A 12530-nucleotide genomic window follows, 5' to 3' on the forward strand; every position below is an offset into this window, starting at 1 on the left:
TAAAGCATTACATGGAAACAAACAATGATCATTGTTTTAATTACCCAGAGTAGCTAGCAATTTCGACAAGACTTGGGAGCACTGTCTTGAGAATGCTATTATTACCCTGTCACTTTTCAACAGCCTTTCCAATATAGGCATGGTAATTTCAGTGTCCCAGGAGTGGGGGCAAGATTGCTATTAGGGTGGTACTCTTAGGGTTTTTTTCTTTTTATTCCTTTAGGATGAAGGGTAACTGAGCAATGAGACACCATCCGGCAAAGAGTATGAATCAGATGCAACTTGTCTAGATCATCGCCAGGCCTCCATAAGGCCTCAGGCAATGACACCATCAATTCCCTTGTAGCCTCCAAAAGGTGACTGCCAGAAAGTATCATCTATCAGGTACTAGATTAGGTCTCTGATTCCAGAGTTCTCTTCCAAACTTAGTTTGGTCAGTATCAATATGGCAGTCAGGCAGCTGCTCAGTTTGATTCTCCCAGACCCCGCCCTCGCCCAACCCCCCGCCCTCTCCCTCCCCCCACCCCGCCACTCCCCAGGACAGCCACGTGGGCTGGAAATCTTTCTGAGCAGTTAATCCTAAGCAACTTTAAGCCTCCCATCTATCACACACACAGTACTTTGAACTGCTATGTGTTTTCAGAAATAAAATAAAAACCAGTTGTAACTTGGTGTGAATGTCACACATGCACAAGCAAATACAAGGGCTATTCTCTCGGCTTAGCTCCACCAGGAAATCTTAAGTACCCAGTTAAACTGATTCCCTCCAGGGTTTATTGCTGAGCCTGTGCGCTCCTTAGAAAGGGCCTTGGTTGACTTCCTACTTATTCTTTGTTCTTTGATGTGTCTAACTGCACCTTGCTCTCCACCAGATGCTAAAAGACCAGACTGCCTGCAGAGATGGCTCCATTTTGGAATGAACTGCTGCTACCTGGTAATCAGCCTCTCAGTGATTCTTTCTTTTTACCAGGAGTTCAGTCCCCCAGAAGGGTTACAGCTTGGCCAGTGATTTCTTCTGCCTTGCCCCGAAGGACCTCCATTTCCTAGGTTCCTGGGTGGTTTACCCAGTGCATACTCTGAAATCATGCTCAATTTCTTTCTTAGAAAACTGGTTGCGTCTGATTCCATTGGTAAATGTGTGAGACATGGGCCTATTTTTTTTTTTTTTTTGCAATGTCAGGTTATTTGCATTTTTAAAAAAGGTTTTACAAAAAAAAATAAAAAAGGTTTTACTTATTTGACAGAGAGATAGAGATAGAGAGCACAAGTAGGGGAAAGGCAGGCAGAGGGAGAGGGAGCCAGACGGTGGGGGGGGGCTCTATCCCAGGACCCTGGGATCATGACCTGAGCGGAAGGCAAACGCTTAACCAACTGAGCCACCCAGGCACCCCAGGATATTTGCATTTTTTTTAAGATTTTATTTATTTATTTGACAGAGAGAGACACAGCAAGAGAGGGAACACAAGCAGGGGGAGTGGGAGAGGGAGAAGCAGGTTTCCCTGCTGAGCAGGGAGCCCGATGTGGGACTCGATCCCAGGACCCTGGGATCATGACCTGAGCCGAAGGCAGATGCTTAATGACTGAGCCACCCAGGTGCCCCGGGATATTTGCATTTTTAATGAAAAGTGAAACAACCTTTTATTTATTTATTTATTTATTTATTTATTTATTTATTTATTTATTTTTTAAGAAAGGCAGACTGCCACGTGCAGCGCCTCATTTGGATGTGTCTGGAGTCTTGGAAGCTTGACTACCCTACGTTCTCCTACAAATGGACCTTGAGAGCTTGTTTGGAGGTTCTAGCAGGGGAGCACAGCTACTCGTATACCCTTGACCGAAGAACGGTCCTCTCCTCTATCGGGGAAGGTCGTCCTCTTCGACCGAGCGCGCAGCTTCGGGAGGGACGCACATGGAGCGGTGAGGGAGGAAGGGGACACCCGCCTAGCCAGCCAGATCAGCCGAATCAACCCTGGCGATCAATGGGGTGACAGATATCACAGCCAGATCGCCCTCACATCCTGAAACAACCTTTTAAAAGGGGCAGTCCCAGGGTTTAATCCCTAAGGGGTTCTGAGATTTCTGGATTTAGCCTGTGGATGACAGGGAAGCAAAAAGACTTACCTCTGGAGGCCCAAACTCTCTATAAATGAGGTGTATGCCTGTTGCTGTTTATAAACAAAGAGCTAGACTGAGGTGAAGAAGGGTAGACCAAGAAGTAGAACAAGATTTTCCTACATGATTGAAATTAAATCAGCATCACCGAAAACATTCTAACCCTGGAACTGTACTGAAGGGTACCAAAATTCAGAAATATCTCCAGACTCTATTCTACTCAGTACAAATCAGATACTCTCACTAGAGTGCCCTTCATGGTTCTGGGTTCTGAAATGCCATTTGGAGTTCAGTATATGAAGAGGAAAAGGAGAGATGGAAATTAGCCATGAGGTTGGACAGAAGGAACTAGCTCACAGTCCTCTACATAAAGATGTTGAGTGGCGATGTGCTTATACTATCCTGGACGGAACTGATTCTCGGCCAGTTCCAGAGTGGGTGACTGGGGCAAGTTGCAAATGGGATAATACACAGGAAAGCTCTCAGGGGCACCATAAAAGACCAGAAAGAAAATTCCAAGTGGGTGACTTTTAGAAGGAATCTGTGAGCAGATCAGAGACGGAGTGTCAGGGGCGCCTGGGTGGCTCATCGGTTAAGTGTCTACCTTCGGCTCAGGTCATGATCCCAGGGTCCTGGGATCAAGGCCCGTGTTGGGCTCCCTGCTCCGCGGGAAGCCTGCTTCTCCCTCTCCCTCTGTCTGCCGCTCCCCACTGCTTGTGCTCTCTCTCTCTCTCTGTGTCAAATAAATAAATATTAAGTCTTTAAAAAAGAGAGAGAGACGAAGCGTCAAGGAGATATTTTGTAAGTGTATGTCGGCAGAAAGTTTTTGATATGACAAGCCATGATTTTCTTTCCAGACTGGCGCAAAGGGTAGGGAGTGTCTGAGGAGGGGCTCAGGTATGTGCAGGCATTGGTGAGGAATGTTCCAAGTATCCCCACTCGCAGATAGGTGGGAGAATTCGGGAGCAAGGAGTGGTGGGAAGTGAGGGAAGCAAGCTGCCGGGGTAGCCCCTTGTTGTGCATGGGGTCGGTAGGCCAACTGGTGAAGAAACAGATGTTGAGGATGAGCAGGGCGATGCAGAAGGGTGAATAAAAGGCAGCAGAAAGTAGCCTACGCTCCACCGTGGTGGATGCAAACCCTGGCCCCGGCCGAAAGCAAAAGCGGGGCAAGCGAAGGGAACACCAGGCCCTCCAGGCCTCTTACTCTCCCGTACCTGCCCCAGCCCCCTTGCACTGGCCATGGAGACGTGTCTCACACCTCACCTCCTGGTCTGCCAAAGTCCACACCACCACCTATCTTCTCTCCCCCAAGCCGCGGAAGGAGCCTCACCTGATCCACCTGTTGCCTGTTTTGCCCCCTGCTCCCTCTATTCCTCACACCCTTGTCCCACAAGGTGTAGGTGGCAGACCAGCAGCCAGACCGGTCTCACCTGGGAGCTTGTGAGAAATGCCGATTCTCAGGCCCCACCTCCCACCCAGCGAATTGGAATCTGTATTTTCACAAGATCTCCAGGTGATTCATATGCACTTTACAGTTTGGGAACCTCTGCCCTAACCACTGCCGGGATGGCACGCCTGAAACCCAGCTGGGACCAAGTTAATTTCCACTTAAAATCATTCAGCGATCCCCACCTCAAACCCTGCCTTCAGGCTTATGGCCTCTCAGGCACAAAAGGCCCGTCTTGGTAAGGCTCCCGCCCGCTTTTCCAGTCCCTGTATCTCATTTGCTCCCTTAGGAACACCTCATGGCAGTATCGTTCACACCAGGCTCTCTAATCTCCGCCTCTGACATCCTTCTCTTAACCTGCTCTTCACCTGGCTAACTCCAACTCTTGCTTCCTGTCTCGGGTTAGGTGTCCCTCCCCCCCCCCACCCCCCGCCCCCGCCCCCGCCCCCGCCCCGCACAAGTTGGAATCCATTGCGCTATGCCCTTTCCCATCTTTCTGGGTTTGGGGCCCGTTGGATGTGATCTCATATTACCCCCTGCTTACATGCTTCCACAAGGGCACTTAGCCCCAGCTACTGCGATTACCTGTTGATGTGCCTGCTCGGCCTGCCAGCCTGCTATGTATTCCTTCATGGTAATGCCTGTGTCCAGTTCACTCCAGTAGCCCTGGAGCCTGGGAAAGTACCCGGCACAGAGCACGTGCTTGGTAATGTGTATCGCATCAAAGAGAAGGGAGAAAGTTCACAGAAGAGTAAAGGCAAACATAGAAGGACAAAGGCAAGGGCATCAGAAGTAAGCCCGGAGTTTGGGCCGGGGGAAGGGGTGGGGGTGGATTACAATAGAAAAACAAAAAGAATTGGGTAAAGAGAATAAAGAATGGAGAAAAACATGCTAAAGGGGAGGTGAGGGATGAGCTTTTAAACGGTTTATTAAGGAGAAGGCTAAGACTGATGAAGGCGTTTTCCTGTTTTTGTGTGTGTGTGGCTGTTAAATGTGGAGTGTGACCTATGAAAAAGTGGTCAGAGTGTTAACACGCCCCAAAGGCAACTCATTCACTTGCCAATGAAGGACTGATCTACACACACTGGTTTCTATGAGGGGACACTTACACTTATGTGTGTGATCCTTAATATTCCAGATCTTGAATAATCAAGTGAATGTTGCCCTCATCCAAACAGACCCCTTGGGTGATCCGGATGCTAACAGCTAGATGACCATACATCAGGGTTCGTCCAGGACGGTCCCGGTTTACACCTGTTGTGACAATATAATAATTACTAGTACCCCTGTCAAGCCTCAAAAATGTGCCAGTTTGGACGATGGTCATCCTACAGTCAACACTTCTTTTTGAGCTCTTCCTATGGCCCTGACACTGTGTAAAGCCCTCGACATCAATATTCTCATTGGATGCTCTCTATGAGTTTTTAAAAATTGAGGTGAGATTCACATACCATAAGATTCATCCTTTTAAATTGTACAATTCGGTGGTTTTTAGTATACTCACTGTGTTGTGCAAACATCACAACTATCTAATTCCGGAATATTTCCATTCTTCCCAAAAGAAGCCCCCCCCAGTCTCTATGGATTTGCCTGTTCTGGACACTTCTTTTTTTTTTTTTTTTAAGATTTTATTTATTTATTTGACAGAGAGAGAGACAGTGAGAGAGGGAACACAAGCAGGGGGAGTGGGAGAGGGACAAGCAGGCCCCCCGCCAAGCAGGGAGCCCGATGCGGGGCTCGATCCCAGGATCCCGGGACCATGACCTGAGCCGAAGGCAGACGCTCAATGACTGAGCCACCCAGGTGCCCCTGGACACTTCTTATAAATGGAATCAGAGAACATATGGCCTTTTGTGTTTGGCTTCTGACAATCCTATTTTACAATTAAGGAAATTGAAATTCAGAGAGATGAAATAGCCTGTCCAAGATCATCCCTCTAGCAGGTAGAGCGCAGACCTACAGCCGGTTGTGTCCCACTCCAGGGCCCGCATTCTTAGCCACCTCCTCATGTTTATTGCAGGTACTCGGCACGGTCTTGGAACTTTGTTTTGGCCTTCTGTAACCAGGCACATTCTTTCCAAAATGCCTCATAAATCTTCATTATTTGAGAGTGGATTTAATGTTTGGAAAGAGCCAAAGTCATAAAGGGCAGCTAGGGTGACTAAAGTGTGCCATCCAACTGGGTAAATGCTGTGGACAGAATTGCGTCCCAGCCAAATTTGTCTGTTGAGCCTCTAATCCCCAATGGGACTACTGTGGTCGTGTTTGGAGATAGGGTTTTTAGGAAGTAATTAAGGTTAAATAGGATCATAAGGGTAGGACTCCGATCCAATAGGTCTGGTGGCCGAAGAAGAAGAAGAAGAAGAAGAAGAAGAGGAGGAAGAGGAGAGAGCTCCCCTTCCGCTAGGTGAGGACACAGCAAGAAGGCCGCCATCTGCAGGCCGGGAGGAGGCCTCACAGAACCTGACCATGCTGGTACTCTGATCTCAAACTTCCACTCCTCAGAACTACATGAGAACTACATGTTGTTTAAGCCACCCAGTCTATGGCGTTTTGTGATGGCAGCCGGGGCTAATCCAGTCATATTTTGGGATAAAAATAAGACATAGCCATAAAGTCAGGAGAACGAGTGAAAACCACCTGTGACTTCAAGAACAGTTTCCTGCGGGGAACATGAGAAATATTTTCAGTGTGGGAATCAGCACTGGAAACAGGAAAAGCATATATAAGACTTTTTGTTTGGCACTATGCTTTTAGCTTTTATAGTGCCTATGGCATGTCTCTGAAAAATATAACAACTCTAAGGAAAAAGTGAAAATAATCGATTATGCTATTGTTAATAGTATGCTGTATTTGGTTCCAGTTCATCCTTTTCCGAAACCTTAATGACAGTCTATATTTTTTTAAAATACACAGTCAAGATGTAAATACATTAGAATCTCCTTTATCTAATGTGGTCAAAGGTGGTTGTTGGTCAGTTAATCCATAAAATTTGTTAAAGCAGAAAATCATAATAAGTACACACACATAGACATCTTAAACTTCTATTTTTTTTTGTCATCACTACACCCAATGTGGGGCTCGAACCCACAACCCTGAGATTAAGAGTCGCACGCTCTACCAATGGAGCCAGTTAGGTGCCCCTTAAACTTCTAATTTTGACATAAAACATATACATTGTTAGTCATTTGCCAGTCTTTTACTATAGGGTCAAAGCTTTTTTGAGTAAGGACTTCTGTCTGATTTCTTTTGTCTTTCTTCCATAAACCACACCCATAATGCACCCTCTTTGATTTCCAGTATTTGCTTACTTAACGTGGAGAAAGAATGTGGGTGCTTGCAAAGCAATTTGAGTACAGAATCCTTCCGGAGTTTTCTCCCCCCGTATTTTACTGCTGTCATATCCAAAGCTAATTTGACGGCACAGTTTTGGGGATTCCCCCCTACTGAGGTTTTGCTAAGTGATGAACTTAGTTTTCATAGAAACAGTCCTTGCTTCTAGTGTTCATGATTCTTTGGTGTACTTACAATTTTAATTGTGTGATTATAGTAACAAGTAGAATTATCAAAAATATTTTCAAGAAAATAATTATTATTGAGCGTGGAACTCAGTTGATGGGTGTAGAAGTACACAACCATTAGAGTAGCCTAGTGGTCATGGGCTTTCATCATGACATAGGCCCCTGCCAGTACTTTAAAGAGAGAATGTAGGGCGCCTGGCTGGCTCAGTCGGGGGAGCGTGGGACTCTTGATCTCAGGATCGTGGGTTCGAGCCCCACGTTGGGTGTAGAGATTACTTAAAAATAAAAGCTTAAAAATAAATTAATTAAGAGGGAATGTAAAGCATTCTCTGTGCATGATTGAGTGGAATTTGGTTAAGAGAGTTTCTACTGTCCTTGCTCATTAAAAACATATCCAGCTATTCACAAAGTAAAAAGTTAAAATTCCCCTTTAAATCTATCCTCCGGGGAGAATGCTATTAACATTTGCTGTGTATCTTTCCAGACTCTTCTTGCATTTATCTATACGTGTGCATTGCTTAAGTCCTATGATGTGCCAGGCCTTGTACTGAAGGCTTTGATGTGAATTATCTTCTTTAATTCTCACAACTCTATGAGATACTACTACTATTATCTCCATTTTACAGATGAGTAAACTGAGCCTCAGAAAGAGTCAGTAATTGGCCCTAAGTCACACAATGACTAATTTGTTCTTCCTCCTGAGAGAACTGTCTTACTAATGCACAGGAATCAAGTTAATTGTTTGGCTCCATCCATCTATTTATTCAGCAAACATTTATTGAATGTCCACTCTTTATCGGGCACTGTACATACTGCCAGGTATTCAAACACATGGTCTCTGTTTTCAGGTGCTTGGAAAAAGCAGGTCAATCCGTGAGCTAAAAGATTTTCCCTGATTCATCCAGTTAGTAAGTGGGTGGAGCAGGATTACAATTCGGGCTTGATTTAACAAATTGTTCTATGACAGCTCTAGCTGAGTAAAGGCTGTGGTAGATTGTTTTGTACAGGTAACCACCTTGAATATTTGTTGTTCCCATGAGAAGAGGGGTTTGGAGCCCCCAGAAATCAATGTTATGATTGAAACAGAGTTTGTAAATTGGAGATTATAAATGGAAGTCCTAAAAAGTTCTAAATTATATATATATATATATAATACTTGAACAACACAAGAGTTAAGGGTGCTGACCCCTCACATGGTCGAAAATCCATGTATAACTTTTGACTCCTCCCCAATTTAACCACTATTAGTCTACTGTTGACTGGAAGTCTTACCAATAACACAATCGCTTAATACATATTTTGTATGTTCTGTGTATTCTACACTGTATTCTTACAATAAAGCCAGAGAAAAGAAAATGTTATTAAGAAAATCATAAGAAAGAGACAACACATTTGTAGTGAGATACTGCAGTACTATACTATATTTATCAAAACAAATCCACATATAAGTGTACCCCTGTAGTTCAAACCCGTGTTGCTTGAGGGTCAACTGTGTGTGTATGTGTGTATTTTTTTTAAGGCGGACGCTGTTCTACTGTAATCCAAGGGAGAAGGTAAAACAAGATTCAGGATTGTGGTTCCAATTCCTTGAGTGGGAGCACTGGTAGTAAAGAATTTAGATCCACTAAAGAGCTTGATTAGAATGTTGACAGTGTCAGCTTAAACAAGACCTTGCGATGGAAAAGAGGATCAAAAGTCCAGAAAGGGGAAAAAAAAAAAGTCCAGAAAAGTTGTATGTAAGGAGTTATTATGAGAAAAATAATCGCAACCTAAAAATCACAGGATTGGATTATAATGGTTAAAAAACATTAAAGCCTGCACGCTGAGACAGAACCAAGACCTTGCCTATTATGCAACACGTTCCACAAGGCTGGCCAGTTTCGACGTACATTCTGGAGGGCTGAAGGGAAATGCCTCTCCCGAGGTGGGGGTGGAGAGCCCCAGCCACGTGAGCGACTGACCTCCAAATGCATAAATGCCAAAGGCTTTAAGAGCCAGTTGGCAACATGTGCCAGGATAGAAGAATCAGGAGATTATTCTTATAAACATGGTATGGGCTCTTACAGAAGGGAGCAAAAAGGAAGCCTTGATTGGAATCCTTACAAGAATAGCTATATATTCTTTGGGACAGCAGAAACCTTTAAATATACAAACACATGGAATGTGGCAGCCTTGATGGGGAGGATTAAGTACTCCGATGGAAAAAAAAAAAATCCAAAAATGAGGAGAAAGGAAAATCCTGAGTTTCTTAAATTGTTTGCAAAGAAACTGAAAGCCTATGACGGAATTTGGTCCTCATGACTGAAATGTTTCTTTGGTGTCGGAAAAAGTATTGCTGTCGTATCTCTCTTTAGAAATTCTTCTTCTTCTTCTTTTCTTTTTTTTTTTTTTTCTCATAATAAAAATCCCGTGGCAGCTCCTTGTCTGGAGGACTTTAAAAATAGGAACGATTTCATCTGTCTGGAATGGTCTGTGTCAGCACTTGCCCTAGGCAAGGTTGCCACATAGGCAAAAACTCCCTCTTCCCTCCTCCCTCACAGACGCCCCCTCCTCCACTGACCCCCAATGCCCTTCATGCCCTTGCGCACACCCCCAACTCTATGTGGGCTGACCCCCTTCTTCAGGACCACAGCTCCAATGTGACCTCGCACATAAAATCCAACCCCCTCTCCCACTTGGCTCTCTCCAGGTGCTGGGGATGCATGAGGTGTCACCCCTGGCGGCTTATTTGCATTTTAAAACAGGACCCTGGTTAACCCACATGCATCTCGAGTCGGTGGAGCTTTGGACGGTGTAACCAAGTGGAGCGAGGTCCAGGGGAGAGGGGAGGATTTGGGGTCGCTGGGGGAAGGGGGTGGGGTAGGCCGCCTTCCTGGAAGCTATTAAATCCCAGATGTGCCCCCCCCCCCCACACTCAGCGGCCGTGGCACTGCCTTGAAGGAGAGGGTAGAGGGCGGGAGGAGGGTGGCTGGACTCTCTGACCTCTCAAGGTTGCTGTAAATTCTATGGGTCGGTGATTTCCAACTCCATTTCCCCTCGCTCGGCTTCCTGAGCAGCACCATGGGCGCCGCGTGACTTGGCTTTAACTAGGGGTTCTCAGCGGCCTGTCTCTGTGCCTACCCGCCAGGGCCCAATTTTCCCATCACAGTCCTCCCTGCAACAGCTACCCTTGGGTTCAGCCACGCTGGCGGCTGGAGATCAGCCCCAGCTGCGCTCTGCTCGAAAAGAGATTTTCCAAGAGAAAGCTTCAAAGCTCAAGCCTAGGAAAGGGGCTGTTTTGTGCTCACCGTGTCCGTGGGCTTTGGGGGGGCGGGGAATGATGTGTGGTCTTATGTGAATGAATTGGTGGGAGATTTGGTGGGCAAGGATGCAAAGTGAAGTCTACTCAAGGAACTCATGTGACTCAGTGGGCCAGTGTGATGTCAGGGCGACAGACATTCAAGAGTCCCTAGTAGGTGCCAGGCTCTGAGTTAGCCATGGTGAGTCACAAGAAAAATGACGCGAGGTCCCTGCTATGAAGGGACTCAGTCGAATGGGGAAGACAGACACCTGGGTTAAGAGTGCCGCGTGTGGGGTAAGCGAGGGTGCTTGGGAGAACAGAGGTTGCCCTTGACTCAACCTGTCGCTGATCGGGATCAGGGCAAGCTCTCCAGGGAAGACGGCATCCGAGCTGAGGAGGAGTGAGCCAAGCCAAAGAAAGGTGGAGAAGGAATGACAGGAGCAGAAGCACGAGGTGTGAAACCACTTGACAGGTGTGGGGCAGAGCAGGCTGCGATTATTAGGAAGGAAAATGCCAGCGAGGAGCAGGGGCGAGAGAAGAGGATGGAGGGGCAGGCGCGGCCACGCGAAGCAGAGAGGGCCCAGCCTCCTGAGCCAGAGTATAGACTTTATCCTGAGGGGAGCCACAGAAGGGGTTTTAAGCAGGTCAGATTTGCATCTTGATTAAACTGTCTGTCAGTTTGGGGGAAATCATTCAAATTGCCTGTGGGATGAATTGATTAAAGAATTCCATTGAAAGGGTAGATTTGCAAATCTTGCCCTAGTTGAGTGCAAGGCTCTCTTTTTCCAAGAGGGTTTGTCATGAGTCTGAGGCTTTTCTAGGGGGGGGGGCGCCTAAAACAATCTACAGGTAGATGCATGTATTTATCTGTAAAACATCATCCTCTGAGAGGATGCAGGACGTCTAAACGGTGCTTACAAGAAACAGTGTTTGCAGAGAGTTGGAGGGGGCTCCTACCCTTCCTTCCGCACTGCCTGACAGTATCAGGTTAGGAATGCAAACTGCTGTGCTCTCTCTGTTTTGTTTAGCAAAAGTCATCCGGGAAGGCGCTGTTTAACCTGAGTTGCAGCCACCTAAATCTTGCTGAAAAGGAGTATTTCGGATTAGAATTCTGTAGCCATTCTGGAAATAATGTAAGTTGGTTTCATTATAGGGTTCTTTGTGTCTACAATTACCTCTAAAATGCAGTTTGTGGCTGGGGACGTAGGGCTCAAACCTGACTGAGAAAGGAAAACGCGTTCAAACCCTTGCAAGATGCCTGGATTTAATAACAAGTTTCCCTCCTTGCCTATCTAAAATCACCTCAGTTTACCGAACAAACTCTTCTCCCCTCTGCTCCTCTTCTGTCACCCCGAGAACAGCAACCTCTGCTTTATCCGTTCTGATTTCCCAGACGCTGGACCTTAGCCTCCACAATGAAGACTCCTAACCTCACCAATGAGGATTCGGGGGGCTCTTTTTTCCCCCTCTCTCAGCTCCCAACATTCTCTGTGTCCTGCATTGGCATATCTGTTATCTGGCACCTTCCCAGAAAGGCTCATTAGATCTATTAAGGTGGCATTTGGGGGCTGTAGGATTCAAATGCAGAGCCAAATGCCTTCATTAGTCTTTGTAGTAACTAATGAGCCTTGGATGTGACACCTTTGTCACCCTACTTAGGCAGGGGAGCAGTGATTCAAATGTCAACAGCAAAGAGTTTATAGATCAACAACGTTCACTGTCACTGGAAAAATACAAGGGGGTTGATTGAGTGTGGTGTAGGTACGTCATCTCTTTGACACTGCTGTTTCTATCTATCTTTAGAAGGGGGTCTAAATAGTCTTGGTATTTGTTTATTTTGTGTTGACTTTTATCTGTTACCAAAAAAAAAAAAAAAAAAGCCGCACTCAAATGCCATGTCCTACCCATTTTTTTCATTAATGTTATCACAGGTCTGGTTGGAACTGCTGAAGCCCATCACAAAGCAAGTAAAAAGTAAGTATGGGAAATCAACTGAAGGGATCTAATTCCCAGTTACAACTTGAAAACATTTCAGCGACACCGCGCTATTCCTCACCAAATATAAGGGGAGAAAAAGGGCTTTGGGGCATTATTTTAATCCTTCACAGGGTCAGTGAGTGTAGCAATTAAAAAAATCATTTTAATTTTGCCCAAGATGAAAAAAAAATCA

At 45.8% G+C, this 12530-nt stretch overlaps 1 protein-coding gene across 1 annotated transcript in view; it reads left to right on the top strand.

Annotated features, from left to right (window-relative positions):
- Nucleotides 1-12530, top strand: part of FRMD7 (FERM domain containing 7) — a 47854-nt gene that overhangs the window by 14277 nt on the left and 21047 nt on the right. The window contains exons 2-3 of the mRNA XM_027608940.1: nucleotides 11389-11493; nucleotides 12292-12334. Coding sequence (XP_027464741.1) covers nucleotides 11389-11493; nucleotides 12292-12334 — 148 coding nt within the window. The remainder of the gene's footprint in view (nucleotides 1-11388; nucleotides 11494-12291; nucleotides 12335-12530) is intronic.

Source organism: Zalophus californianus, chromosome X, assembly GCF_009762305.2.
Source record: "Zalophus californianus isolate mZalCal1 chromosome X, mZalCal1.pri.v2, whole genome shotgun sequence".
NCBI lineage: Eukaryota > Metazoa > Chordata > Mammalia > Carnivora > Otariidae > Zalophus > Zalophus californianus.